This window comes from Nerophis lumbriciformis, linkage group LG39 (genome assembly GCF_033978685.3).
Source record: "Nerophis lumbriciformis linkage group LG39, RoL_Nlum_v2.1, whole genome shotgun sequence".
Lineage (NCBI taxonomy): Eukaryota > Metazoa > Chordata > Actinopteri > Syngnathiformes > Syngnathidae > Nerophis > Nerophis lumbriciformis.
In genome coordinates this window covers 2,074,229-2,090,175 of record NC_084586.2, presented here as the reverse complement: position 1 = coordinate 2,090,175, position 15,947 = coordinate 2,074,229, and the positions used below count along the sequence as shown (strand labels likewise).

Genomic DNA, 15,947 nt, shown 5'->3' with positions numbered 1-15,947 from the left:
ATGTTATTGAATATTCAACATTATTGTCTTTGAGGTCCCAAATGTGTTTGCTGAGTTCTGTGGTATTCCGCAAGTTTTGGTTCCTGAAAGAAGCCTTGTGATTGTCCCATCTGGTTTTGAATTCTCCCTCGGTTAATCCTACATATGTGTCGGATGTGTTAATGTCCTTGCGTATTACCTTAGATTGGTAGACAACTGATGTTTGTAAGCACCTCCCGTTGAGAGGGCAATCAGGTTTCTTTCGACAGTTACAGCCTTTGTTGGTTTTGGAGTCGCTCTGTCCGGGGGCCGACGGCTCATTTGCAATTGTTTTGTTGTGGTTTGAGATGATTTGTCGTATATTGTTCATACAGCTGTAGCTCAATTTAATGTTGTTCTTGTTGAATACTTTTCTTAGGGTGTTGTCTTTGGGAAAGTGTTTGTCAATCAGATTGAGGAATTTGTGTCCAATGTTAGTTGAGACGTTTTTGCTGTATGGGGGGTTGTACCAGATGATGTCGTTTCGTTTTCTGTTCTTTTTTGGCTGGTTTCCTGGCGTGGGTTCATAGGTGAGGGTGAAATTGTATCCGCTTTCATCAAGGGCTTTTTGGTACGGGGGGGTTGCTTGGTCAAACTCAGCTTTGCTAGATGACAGCATCGATAGCCTTTTATTAATTCCGGTAGGTATTCTTTTCGTGGTGGTGGGTGGGTGGTTGCTGTCATGGTGCACGTATTGGAGTGTTGTGTTGGGTTTCGTGAATGGTTGGTAGCTGTTATTTCTCAGGTTGAAAGTGACGTCAAGGAAGTTGACGGTTTGCTTGTTGGCTTCAATCGTGATCCGTAGGCCGTTCTCTTTGAAAATTTGGCATATGCGCTTCTTGGTATTCTCGCTGCTCCTTGGCGAGGCGCGACACACTGCCAGTCCGTCATCACGGTAAATACCAAGGTTCAGATTGAGGCTAGCGAGCTTGGAGAGGAGGAAACTCCCAACGAGTTCACACGTTTCTGCTCGGTCAAAACTTCCCATAGTGACGTCAAATGTTGCATTGTTCTTTTTTTGCCATGGTGTACTGTTGTGGATGAGAATGGAGTTTTTTGCGTGGATGATGATGTTTCTTTCGTTGCCTGTGATTGAGTCGTAGTCTGAGGCGAAGTCTAGTGCTTGAGTCAGTAGGTCTTGCGTGATGGAAGGGTAAAATTCTTCGATATCAAAGGAGATAAAGTTGTGCTGTTGTTTGTCTTGGATGTTGTTGAACCATTTGATTACTGCTGCTGTATTTCTCCATTGGTTGAGTGGTGTTTTGTCCTTGATTTTTGTGTTGACTCTGTCCAGGATTATTTTGCTGATTTTTCCTATTTCAGATTTAGTTGGGTTTATTAGTCGGCATGTTGGGTTATTTGCGAAGTTGGGTTTGTGGTCCTTCAATGTGATGAAGGCTTCCTTGTTGGCTGTGGCGTCCACCCTGTCCTCAATGTCCAGTTCAGCCGCGATCCTTTTATTTTCCAGGTGGATGTTCTGTAAGGTGTTGGGTTGTGCTTTTTTGTATGATTTGGTGATGCTTCTGTCCAGTAAGGTGCGATGTTCTGGTATGTCCATTCTGTAGAAGTTTGTGATTTTATCGGCAGCTATGATGAGGTTGTTTACTTTCTTGATGCGCTCCTTGTCATTTTTCAGCTTGGTGAGGAGTGGGTTGCGGATTGGCTTGAATTTGACTGATTGTATCATTTTGAGCATGTCGTTCTCAAAATCCTTTAGTTCCTCAACTGTGGGTGGGTTCTTGGTAGATTTGAATCTGTAAGTTTTCTTTTGCGTTCCTTTTGTTTCAGGGTGGAGGAAAAAAATGTGCTTTCCACCGCATCCTTCTTAGGAAGTGTTCCGTCTTTTCTATGAGCCTTAGCTTGTAGTCATTCTGCGCGGGTATGGGAATGTTCTTCGTGGAGTAGTCGATGTTGAATTTTTCCATTTCTGATCGTCGTACAGTGCTCAACAAATGTCAATTTGGAGCGGAGTATATGTCCTAATAAGGTTATCCAAAAAAATAGTGCTCGATACCGTAGTAGAGCGCAATATATGTATGTGTGGGAAAAAAATCACAAGACTATTTCATCTCTACAGGCCTGTTTCATGAGGGGGGGTACCCTCAATCATCAGGAGATTTTAATGGGAGCATTCACATACCATCTATATATATATGTATATGTATATATGTATGTATATAAATGTATATGTTTATATATATGAATATATATATATATATATGCATATATATGTATATATATATATATATATATATATATATCTACATGTACATATATATGTACATATATATGTATATATATATATCTACATGTACATATATGTACATACTGTACATATCTACATACTGTATATATCTACATATACACATATATATGTACATATATATATGTGTGTGTACATATGTATGTATAGATGTGTGTATATGTGTGTACATATGTATGTATATATATATGTATAAATGTACATATATTTACATTGGTGTCTTTAGAAGTGTCCTACAATAAAATGTTTCTATTTTATACATATACACATATATATGTACATATATATATGTGTGTGTACATATGTATGTATAGATGTGTGTATATGTGTGTACATATGTATGTATATATATATGTATAAATGTACATATATTTACATTGGTGTCTTTAGAAGTGTCCTACAATAAAATGTTTCTATTTTATACATATACACATATATATGTACATATATGTATGTATATATATATATGTGTGTATATGTATGTAGATTAGATGAATGAATGAATGAATGAATTTCCCCAAGGGGACCAATAAATCTAATCTAATCTAATGTATATACCGGTATATGTGTGTACTAGAAAAGATAATGCTTTAAAATGTAATATCGGAAATTATTGGTATCGGGGTTTTTTTATCGGTATCGGTTTTTTGTTTTTGTTTGTTTGTTTTTGTTTTTTTTATTAAATCAGCATAAAAAACACGAGATACACTTACAATTAGTGCACCAACCCAAAAAACCTCCCTCCCCCATTTACACTCATTCACCCAAAAGGGTTGTTTCTTTCTGTTATTAATATTCTGGTTCCTACATTATATATCAATATATATCAATACAGTCTGCAAGGGATACAGTCCGTAAGCACACATGATTGTGGTCCACTAATAGTACTAACCTTTAACAGTTAATTTGACTCATTTTCATTAATTACTAGTTTCTATGTAACTGTTTTTATATTGTTTTACTTTCTTTTTTATTCAAGAAAATGTTTTTAATTTATTTAACTTATTTTATTTTAATTTTAATTTTAAAAAGTACCTTATCTTCACCATACCTGGTTGTCCAAATTAGGCATAATAATGTGTTAATTCCACAACGGTTGATATCGGTATCGGTAATTAAAGAGTTGGACAATATCGGAATATCGGATATCGGCAAAAAGCCATTATCAGACATCCCTAATGTATATATGTGTGTATATGTATGTATATTTATGTGTATATATATATATATGTGTGTACATAAATATGTATAAATGTACATATATATACATTGGTGTCTTTAGAAGTGTCCTACAATAGAATGTTTCTCTTTTCTACATTTCTTTATGAGTGTCCCACAACAAAATATATTTATTTTCCAAATCTCTTAGGATAAAATGTGTATATTTTCTCTGTGACTTCGCTGCACCGTCAAACAAAGAGGACTTGTGGTCATGTGAGTGCTTCCTGTCGTCCTCCAGACTGGACCCTTCTCTCTCCTGCACACCTGTGAGGTCCGCGCCAGCCGTCAGGCCCCGTCCCAGGCGCCGCGCTCGGGGACGCTCGCGAGGGGCCCGCTCCCTCCGGAGGTCCCCCTCCGCTTGCCCCGTCCCGAGACGGCGGGGACCGGGACCCTGTCATCTTTCGGCAACTGACCCCTCCCGAGCGGCGAATGACAAGCGTGCATCCGAGGGCGGGGCTTGCCTCAGTCTCTCGTGATTGGCTGCTGGATGGAATTAAGGTGAATGGAACACATGCCCAAGGAGGAAGACCCTAACCCACAAGAGAGCGAGGAGAAACGGTGAGTAGCGCTCTGCCTTCCTTTCTCCTGCTTTTGTTTCCTTTCGGTGGTTTGCTATACGTTTGGACCGGTATAGCCGGTCCTGCCGGTCCGCCACGGCGTGCTGTCGTGTAACGAAGCGTTCTGAGCATCCATAAAGGCCTGAGGGTACAGCGTGTGCTCCCTTGGAACAAGAAGGTGTGCTGCGCCGCTCCTGCCAAGAACATTTTGTTTCATTGCCGTCTCACTTCCTGTCGGCACTTCCTGCCCCGCCCACTGTGATGATTAGAACTTGCGGCGGCGTCTTACGGCGGCCGCTCGCTCACACGCTGCTTGCAGCGCGTTGCGTTAGCGTTGGCTGAGGCTGACGGCACACAGAAAAGGCGTGTCGTCAGTGGTGCTCCCTGACAGGATCTTTGGATCTGCACACCTGGGAGCTGCCAATCAAACTTCCGTGTAAGGAAGCCGTCAGTCCGCTGACGTTTTGTCGTCTGAGATCCGAGCTTTTAATGGTGAGCCGCAAGGTTAGGAAGGGGTACCGTTTACAAACCCCGTTTCCATATGAGTTGGGAAATTGTGTTAGATGTAAATATAAACGGAATACGAAATCCTTTTCAACTCATATTCAATTGAATGCACTACAAAGACAAGATATTTGATGTTCAAACTAATTGCAAATAATAATTAACTTAGAATTTCATGGCTGCAACACGTGCCAAAGTAGTTGGGAAAGGGCATGTTCACCACGGTGTTACATGGCCTTTCCTTTTAACAACACTCAGTAAACGTTTGGGAACTGAGGAGACACATTTTTGAAGCTTCTCAGGTGGAATTCTTTCCCATTCTTGCTTGATGTACAGCTTGAGTTGTTCAACAGTCCGGGGGTCTCCGTTGTGCTATTTTAGGCTTCATAATGCGCCACACATTTTAAATGGGAGACAGGTCTGGACTACAGGCAGGCCAGTCTAGTACCCGCACTCTTTTACTATGAAGCCACGTTGATATAACACGTGGCTTGGCATTGTCTTGCTGAAATAAGCAGGGGCGTCCATGGTAACGTTGCTTGGATGGCAACATATGTTGCTCCAAAACCTGTATGTACCTTTCAGCATTAATGGCGCCTTCACAGATGTGTAAGTTACCCATGCCTTGGGCACTAATACACCCCCATACCATCACAGATGCTGGCTTTTCAACTTTGCGCCTATAACAATCCGGATGGTTCTTTTCCTCTTTGGTCCTGAGGACACGACATCCACAGTTTCCAAAAACAATTTGAAATGTGGACTCGTCAGACCACCAAACACTTTTCCACTTTGCATCAGTCCATCTTAGATGAGCTCAGGCCCAGCGAAGCCGACGGCGTTTCTGGGTGTTGTTGATAAACGGTTTTCGCTTTGCATAGGAGAGTTTTAACTTGCACTTACAGATGTAGCGACCAACTGTAGTTACTGACAGTGGGTTTCTGAAGTGTTCCTGAGCACATGTGGTGATATCCTTTACACACTGATGTCGCTTGTTGATGCAGTACAGCCTGAGGGATCGAAGGTCACGGGCTTAGCTGCTTACGTGCAGTGATTTCTCCAGATTCTCTGAACCCTTTGATGATATTACGGACCGTAGATGGTGAAATCCCTAAATTCCTTGCAATAGCTGGTTGAGAAAGGTTTTTCTTAAACTGTTCAACAATTTGCTCACGCATTTGTTGACAAAGTGGTGACCCTCGCCCCATCCTTGTGTGTGAATGACTGAGCATTTCATGGAATCTACTTTTATACCCAATCATGGCACCCACCTGTTCCCAATTTGCCTGTTCACCTGTGGGATGTTCCAAATAAGTGTTTGATGAGCATTCCTCAACTTTATCAGTATTTATTGCCACCTTTCCCAACGTCTTTGTCACGTGTTGCTGGCATCGAATTCTAAAGTTAATGATCATTTGCAACAACAAAAAAATGTTTATCAGTTTGAACATCAAATATCTTGTCTTTGTAGCATATTCAACTGAATATGGGTTGAAAATGATTTGCAAATCATTGTATTCCGTTTATATTTACATCTAACACAATTTCCCAACTCATATGGAAACAAGGTTTGTACATTTGAACCCATACGGTACCCATTCCCGGTGCCTGGGAATCGATACCCATACCAAGTTGTAGGTACTTTTATGTGTGACTGTTAAGAAATATTACTTATTTTGATAACAAAATCTCATTTTAAAAATGAGCTGATTATGATGACTGCTGTCCATCTTGCTTTATTATCACGTTTATGAGTCTCATTTGCAAGTATGACACTAAGTTGCAATCACAGTCACAAGTCCAAAACATGGCAGTAGTGTACAGTTTATGGTGTTTTTTTTTTGTTTGTTTGTTTGTTTTTTTCGTTTTCGTTGCGCCCTAAAAAGTGTTAATTCTGTAAGTAGTGTACTTTTTACGCACCAGTTGTTTGATTGTAACGTCCATCTTAGTTGTAGTTTTCATTGACACTTTTGGGGGTGTTGGAATCGCCATGTAATATTGATAATGCTAATCAGTAGCCTGTCTGTGGCAAATCCGATTTATATTAGCATCTGGGGAACGCATTGTTGCAAAATTGTAAAATAAAAATATATGTTTTTATATATACACATATATATATATATACACGCACACACACACACGTATGTGTGTATATATATATTCATTTGTGTCTTGTACGTACGTACGATATGTACGTATGTATGTATGTTCATATATATGTGTGTGTGTATATATACGTGTATATATACATAAATGTACATATACGTGTGTGTGTGTGTGTGTGTGTGTGTGTGTGTGTGTGTGTGTGTGTACAAACAGTATATGTATGTGTGTATACATACATATGTATGTACATATATACATACGTACGTATATATGTACATATATATATATGTGTGTGTGTGTGTACATACAGTATATGTACTTGTGTGTGTGTGTGTGTATATATATACATATGTGTACATATGGGGGCGGCGTGGCGCGGTGGAAGAGTGGCCGTGCGCGACCCGAGGGTCCTTGGTTCAATCCCCACCTAGTACCAACCTCGTCATGTCCGTTGTGTCCTGAGCAAGACACTTCACCCTTGCTCCTGATGGGTGCTGGTTAGCGCCTTGCATGGCAGCTCCCTCCATCAGTGTGTGAATGTGTGTGTGAATGGGTAAATGTGGAAGTAGTGTCAAAGCGCTTTGAGTACCTTGAAGGTAGAAAAGCGCTATACAAGTACAACCCATTTATCATTTATTTATTTATATGTGTATATATACATATGTATGTACATATATACATATGTGTATATATACATATGTATGTACATATATACATATATGTACATATACATATACACACACACACATATATAAATATATATATATACTGTATATATATATATATATATATATATATATATATATATATATATATATATATATATATATATATATATATATATATGTCTTAATAAGGTTATCCAAAAAATAGTGCTCGATACCGTAGTAGAGCGCAATATATGTATGTGTGGGAAAAAAATCACAAGACTATTTCATCTCTACAGGCCTGTTTCATGAGGGGGGGTACCCTCAATCAAAATCTCCTGATGATTGAGGGTACCCCCCCTCATGAAACAGGCCTGTAGAGATGAAATAGTCTTGTGAGTTTTTTCCCACACATACATATATATATATATATATATATATATATATATATATACAGTATATACATATGTGTATATATATGTGTATATATATGTATTTTTATATGTATGTATGTGTATATATGTGTGTATGTGTACATATATACAGTCGTGGTCAAAAGTTTACATACACTTGTAAAGAACATAATGTCATGGCTGTCTTGAGTTTCCAATCATTTCTACAACTCTTATTTTTTTGTGATAGAGTGATTGGAGCACATACTTGTTGGTCACAAAAAACATTCATGAAGTTTGGTTCTTTTATGAATTTATTATGGCTCTACTGAAAATGGGACCACGACTGAATGTGTGTGTGTGTATATATATATATATATATATATATATATATATATATATATATATATATATATATATATTAGAGATGCGCGGATAGGCAATCAGAACCGCACCCGCCCGCCATCCGCCCGCAACCGCCCGTTGTTATATATCTAATATAGACGATGCAAGGCATTAGTGAGGTTATAAAGCTTTTGCCTGTTAAAGAAAGGAGACTGATCCAATGCAGCACAGACATTCGCGTGCCACGCTGTCACGACCCAGACGCACACCAGTGCGCAATCATATGGGAGCCGCGCTGAGCGCACCTCCAAGCGCGTCTCGCTGCCGGCGACGGCCGGGTATATGGGTCCAACGCTCCAGCGCCATCCATTTTCAGGGCTAGTTGATTCGGCAGGTGGGTTGTTACACACTCCTTAGCTGGTTCCGACGTCCATGGCCACCGTCCTGCTGTCTATATCAACCAGGGTGAGCCCCACCCCTTTCGTGAGCGCACTGCGCGCGCAGTGACCCCTGTTACGCGCCCCCGGCAACAGGGGTGGCGGGCAGGTAAGCTGCGCGGGCGGAGCGTGCGGAGTGACCCCTGTTACGAGCCCCCGGCCACGGGGGTGGCGGGCAGGTAACCTGCTTACCTGCTGCGCGTGACGCCGGCCGCGGCGAAGGCGGACGAGGCGGGGTGTCGGTGCGGTGGGCGCGGTGGTGACCCTGGACGTGCGTCGGGCCCTTCTCGCGGATCGCCTCAGCTACGGCTCCCGGTGGGGCCCTCTCGGGGGAAGGGGCCTCGGTCCCGGACCCCGGCGAGGCGTCGGGGGCCTTCTCCGCTCCGTAAAAGTGTCCATCTCTTTTCTTTTTTTTTCTTCTGTTGTGGCATATGCAGCAGGTGCCTGCTCGTTTTTCGTATGTGGGTAACAACATTTAACTATGTATATATATTTCCCAATTGGTTTTAACTGCCACCCGCCTGAATCTATTTAAAATCTGATTTTTTTTTTATTTCAACCGCCCGACCCGACCCGCAGATAAAATCTAATTTTTTTTAATTTCATCCGCCCAATCCGCGGATAATCCGCGGACTCCGCGGTTGTGCCCGCAAACCGCACATCTCTAATATATATATATATATATATATATATATATATATATATATATATGTATATATATATATATATATATATATATATATATGTATATATATATATATATATATATATATATATAAACACACACACATACAGTATATATATATATATATATATATATATATATATATATATATATATATATATATTTATATATATACATATGTGTACAAACATGTATGTATATGTATATATACACATGTATTTACTTATATACATATATCTACATATACATATATACACACAGATATACATATGTGTGTGTGTTTATATGTATATATTTATGTGTATACTGTATATGTGTGTATGTGTATACATATAACTTTTAGAATGTAAAATAGTTGACTATTGTTGTTATTTATGATTATAATTAATTACCGTATTGTTTGTTTTGATATGCTGGGATGTTATCGAGCACTTCTGTCCTTTTTACAATGTAGAGTTACCTCTCGGCAGCTGATACAACATTTAAATGATGTTGTTGCACACTGATCTCAAATACTTGGAATTTTTTTTATCACGGTTCGATACCATGAATGGTGAATATTGACGACTGGAGTTCTGGTAGGTCTGTCCAGGGGAGGTTTTAATGGTCTGTGGAGGGCTCCTAAAAGTGTAAACAAGCTTCAGGTTTTCCTTCCCGCGAGGATGTCCTGTCACAGAGCGCTAACGAGCATTGTTGTTTGTCTCCACGGCTGTGGATTGTGTGACTGATTACATCACGGGTCCATTGTGCGCCGGGGGGGCGTAGGGGCGGGGTGCTTGAAGATCAAGTTAGGCCGTGAGTGAGGCTGTACTGGAGCCGAGCGCTTGTCCTACTCAATACAGGCAGCGGACTGGGACCTGTTGTCTGTCCCTCGGTGTCAATCTCACCATGCATTATGATATGATTTGGACAAACACTTACTCTATTGTTATTGTTTACCTCAGGGGCCACCTTCACTTTCTTTTATTACGGATTGTTTACCATGTCAGGAAAACTTTATAGCAGTAAAAAAAAAGCACTTTTACACAAACATCACAATTGCATTACATTCTTAAAACAATGTGAAATACATAAAAATTATGATTTTTTTTTTTTTTTTTTTACACTAAGGGCCGTACATTGAAATATCAAAGCATCTGTAGGACATGTTGATATTTTTTTATTTTCAAAACCAATAATTTTTTTTTCAAACTTTAAGGCTCCTCTTAATTTTAGTCCCAGGGACCCAGAAGGTTAAAAATTAGTCATAAAATACTATTTTTTTCTACACTTAAATCTGTACATCAACATCAGATCTATCTGTTGATATACAGTTTTTGTTTGTTTTGTTTTCATGTTTTATGCCTTGTTAGATGAATAAAACCCTGTTTTTATGGCAAAAACACAAAATATGCAATATTTTCCTACATTTTTAAAAAAGTGGAATATTAAATAGATCAATAATTCATGACAAATTCATTATTATATTTTTAGCAGCAACAGTTTAAAAACAAACCCCAACGTTTTTTCGTAATAGTATTTTTATTTGTTTTATTTTGTTACATGTATTATTTTATTTATCTATTTATTTATTTATTTTATTTAATAGTATTATTTTGCCGCGGGCGTTATGGACACCTCTGATCTAGAAGCTTATTGAAAACATCGTATGCGTATTATAATGAATTTTGAAAAATAAGTCAATAATTCATAACATTGATTTAAATTCATTATTATATTTTTAGCAGCAACAGTTTAAAAACAAACCCCAACATTTTTTTGTAATAGTATTTTTATTTCTGTATTTTATTGAAAACAGAGCGTATGCGTATTATAATGAAAATAGTTGAAGTAAACATTTTCTGGTTACTTCCTTACCTACTATTTTACCTTATTTCATCTTTATTTTACCTTCTATTTACCTCTTATCTGCCTAATTTTTACTTTTCTATACCTTGTTCACCTTCTTTTACCTTACATTTAACTTTTTAACTTTTTTTTACATTCTATTTACTTTTTATTTATATTCTATTCAAAATTATTTTACCTTTTCGTGCCTTTTTACCTACTTCTACCTTTTATTCATCTTGTTTTTACCTTCAATTTACCTTGTATTGACCAGATTTTACCTTCAATTTACCTTGTAATTACCTTATTTTACCTTTAATTTACCCTTTTACTTTGTATTTCCCTTCCTTTCCCTTCCATTTACCTTTTGTTTACCTTCTACACAACTTCTTTTATCTTCTGTTACCTTTTATTTACCTTTAATTGATGTTATTTTACTTTTTACCCTTTTTTTTTTTTACTTTCATTTACCTTCTGTTTACCTGTTATGAACCTTCTGTTCACTTATTTTACCGTCTATTTACCTTCTTTTACCTTTTATTTACACAATCATCTTTTGTTTATCTTATTTTATATTTATTTACCTTCTTTTACCTTTTATTTACCTAATTTTACCTGTTTTGTCTTCTATTTACCTTCCTGTACTTTCTATTTACTTTTTTTTACCTTATTTACCGTTTATTTAACTCTTTTTTTGTACTTCTGCATACCGTCTTTACCTTCTTTTACCTTTTTTGCCCTCTATTTACCTTCCCGTACCTTCTATTTACCTTTTTTTGATTTCTGTTTACCTTATTTTACTGTTGATTTAACTTTTTTTTACTTCTGTTTACCTTCTTTACCTTTGATCTAGCTTCTTTTAAGTTTTCTTTACCTTGTCTCACCTTCTTTGCCTTCTATGTACCTTCTTTTACCTTATATTTGCCTTCTTTTACCTGTCATTGACCTTATTTTACCTTCTTGTTTACCTTTTATTTTATTTACCTTCTTTTTTTGCAGTAGTCCAGATGTAATCAACATTCACTAAACGATTAACATAATGAAAAACATGGAAGCTGTTCTAGTTCTAATGAATCGATTAAACGTAACAGATCTGTGTTTGCATGCAACTGATTGTCCCAGAGACTCCCCTGCAGGATACTCACAAGAATGATGCAGTGACACGTCCTAAAGTGGGTGCTAATCAGTTCTCCCAGTCAGGATTGTGTAACATTTACTTCTGCTGTGTGACTGTGGACTCTCGCAGCGCTGTAACTTCCTGTCCCGCTGATCTTATTGGCATTTGAAGCCGTTCAATAATCAATGAGGTGTAATGAAGTCACTTTTCCCGTCGGGCCAACTCCGCCCAGCCGCAGGTGGAGCCGGCGGGGGGGGCGGGGCTGGCGGCAGGCCGAGGGAGGGGAGCGTTTGATGCGAGCGCGAGCGTGCTAAACTTAGACGGGCTGCTGAAGGGAAAGCCTGCTTGAAGTTCCGCCGGGAGCCGAGTGCTTGTTTGCCATGCTGATCCTGCAACCTCGCTGCGTCACCAGGTCAGCACCGGCCATCTTTTGCTCCGCTTGCCTTCCTTTTCTGTAACCACTCCAAACTCGGCTGCACAACATCTGCTGTGTATGTGTGTGTGTGTGCACAGTTGTGTTTCTGAGATGAGTTCAGGTTACTGAGACACCACGTGAGGTTCTGTGTTGCAACTAAAGTGCTTGTGTGTGTTTAAGTCTACGTGTGTGTGTGTGTGTGTTTGTTGTGTGTCTGTGTAGGTTTTGGCAGTATGCAACCGTGACTCAACTTGAGACGCACACATTCCAAGGGGAATGATTTGGATTGTGTCAGCGGTGTTGTTGTTGTTTTTGTTGTTATTGTGGTGCTATTCCTGCAGACAAACGAGCGGCCTTTAAAGAAGTGCACCCTGCACGAGGAGACCCAAATCGCCCGTTTGTCGTGTCACATGACGGTCAGTCGCTAAAGGACATTCCTCGCGTCAACCGCAGCGTCTTTTTTTTGTCACGCTCAACTTCCAAGAAGAGCTTTCGGATGATTAGTTTTGCTTACTTCCATATGGTACAAGTGTACACATAGTAACAGTGTTGTGTTATTATTCATATGCACAATATAAATACCGTATTTTTCGGAGTATAAGTCGCGCCGGAGTATAAGTCGCACCGGCCGAAAATGCATAATAAAGAAGTAAAAAAACATATATAAGTCGCATTTTGGGGGGGAAATTTATTTGATAAAACCCAACACCAAGAATAGACATTTGAAAGGCAATTTAAAATAAATAAAGAATAGTGAACAACAGGCGGAATAAGTGTACGTTATATGAGGCATAAATAACCAACTGGTATGTTAACGTAACATATTATGGTAAGAGTCATTCAAATAACTATAACATATAGAACATGCTATACGTTTACCAAACAATCTGTCACTCCTAATCGCTAAATCCCATGAGATCTTATACGTCTAGTCTCTTACGTGAATGAGCTAAATAATATTATTTGATATTTTACGGTAATGTGTTAATAATTCCACACATAAGTCGCTCCTGAGTATAAGTCGCACCCCCGGCCAAACTATGAAAAAAACTGCGACTTATAGTCCGAAAAATACGGTATATATATATTGATGTTTATTGATTTTTATTTTTCATTATATATATATATATATATATATATATAATGAATAATAAAAACCTATAAATAAAAATAAATAAAATGTGTAAAAATTGTTTTTATTTTCCATAGGTCAGTGGTCATAAAAATATCAATAATTACCGGTATCGACCGATATAATACACTTTATTTGGGGATACACTTTTCAGCTCAGCCCTACTTTCCCCTTTGTTTTGCTCCTCAGGAATGCTCAGCTGGTGATTGTTCAGTATTTCCATGTGTGCTATTGTGGCCTGGATAGTGTAGCTGACATAAAACAATACTCGCTGGGATGCAGCTTGTGACGTCATGACCGTGTTGTCGTGCCGCAGCAAGTCGGGCGAGTCCGGCAGACAAGCGCGGGAGGTCCCCGTCATAACCGCCCCGTTTTGCCCAGGAAGCTGTCGTATTTTGCCCTTCTGTCCCCCCGTCGTCCTCCCGCTGAAATTGTTTCCCGTACATTTCCTCTAATTTCCTTGGCAGTCGGCGCTTGTCAAATAAAAATGTTGACAGGTATGTTTATGTACCAGTTTGGTTGCTATGACGGCAAGTTTTAGTGTCAGAACTTAAACCTGAATACAGTTGTCCCTTGCTTTATTGCGCTTCAAATGTTATGGTTTCACTACACCGCAAATATTTTAAAGCATATATATATATATATATATATATATATATATATATATATATATACAGTATATATATATATATATATATATATATATATATATATATATATATATATATATATGTGTGTGTGTGTGTGTGTGTGTGTGTGTGTGTGTGTGTGTGTGTATATATATATGCACTAGAGATGCGCGGATAGGCAATTATTTCATCCGCAACCGCATCAGAAAGTAGTCAACCATCCGCAATCCACCCGATCTAGCATTTGATCAGAACCGCACCCGCCCGCCATCCGCCCGCACCCGCCCGTTGTTATATATCTAATATAGACGATGCAAGGCATTAGTGAGGTTATAAAGCTTTTGCCTGTTAAAGAAAGGAGACTGATCCAATGCAGTACAGACATTCGCGTGCCACGCTGTCACGACCCAGACGCACACCAGTGCGCAATCATACGGGAGCCGCGCTGAGCGCACCTCCAAGCGCGTCTCGCTGCCGGCGACGGCCGGGTATGGGCCCGACGCTCCAGCGCCATCCATTTTCAGGGCTAGTTGATTCGGCAGGTGGGTTGTTACACACTCCTTAGCGGGTTCCGACGTCCATGGCCACCGTCCTAGCTGCTGTCTATATCAACCAGGGTGAGCCCCACCCCTTTCGTGAGCGCACTGCGCGCGGAGTGACCCCTGTTATGCGCCCCCGGCAACAGGGGTGGCGGGCAGGTAAGCTGCGCGGGCGGAGCGCGCGGAGTGACCCCTGTTACGAGCCCCCGGCCACGGGGGTGGCGGGCAGGTAAGCTGCTTACCTGCTGCGCGTGACGCCGGCCGCGGCGAAGGCGGACGAGGCGGGGTGTCGGTGCGGTGGGCGCGGTGGTGACCCTGGACGTGCGTCGGGCCCTTCTCGCGGATCGCCTCAGCTACGGCTCCCGGTGGGGCCCTCTCGGGGGAAGGGGCCTCGGTCCCGGACCCCGGCGAGGCGTCGGGGGCCTTCTCCGCTCCGTAAAAGTGTCCATCTCTTTTCTTTTTTTTTCTTCTGTTGTGGCATATGCAGCAGGTGCCTGCTCGTTTTTCGTATGTGGGTAACAACATTTAACTATGTATATATATTTCCCAATTGGTTTAACTGCCACCCGCCTGAATCTATTTAAAATCTAATTTTTTTTATTTCAAACGCCCGACCCGACCCGCGGATAAAATCTAATTTTTTAAAATTTCATCCGCCCGATCCGCGGATAATCCGCGGATAATCCGCGGACTCCGCGGTTGTGCCCGCAAACCGCGCATCTCTAATATGCACCATATGTATATATATATATATATATATATATATATATATATATATATATATATATATATATATATATATATATATATACATATATATAAAAATAATAAAGGAAGTGTGTGTATTAATCCAAAATGTGTATGGTGTGCGACTATGTGTAGGAATTAAATGAGTGTTACCAGGAATGTTGAGCAAGAGGTGCGGAAGTCCAAGGGGGGAACAAGACAAGCTTGGAGGTCCGTGAGCAGGCAGGAAGTCGGGGGCTATAGCGAGGCGTCGAAGGTCCGTGTCGAGGCGGGAGGTCGAGAGCCAAGAGGCAGTCAGGGAAGCAGAGGGAACAAGGGGAGACGAGACACACAGCTCGTCACGCGGGAACGGAGGTCTGCTGTTGG

General features: G+C 40.1%; 1 protein-coding gene across 2 annotated transcripts in view; it reads left to right on the top strand.

Moving 5' to 3' along the window:
- Positions 1-15,947, top strand: part of LOC133577666 (thyroid hormone receptor alpha-B) — a 441,457-nt gene that overhangs the window by 357,775 nt on the left and 67,735 nt on the right. The window contains exon 4 of one of the 2 annotated variants that reach the window (XM_061931639.2): positions 3,741-4,060. In XM_061931639.2, the coding sequence (XP_061787623.1) occupies positions 4,005-4,060 (56 nt within the window). In that variant the 5' untranslated portion in view covers positions 3,741-4,004. Of the gene's footprint in view, positions 1-3,740; positions 4,061-12,453; positions 12,532-15,947 lie in introns of those variants that run through there. The other variant, XM_061931640.2, reaches the window with a different exon arrangement.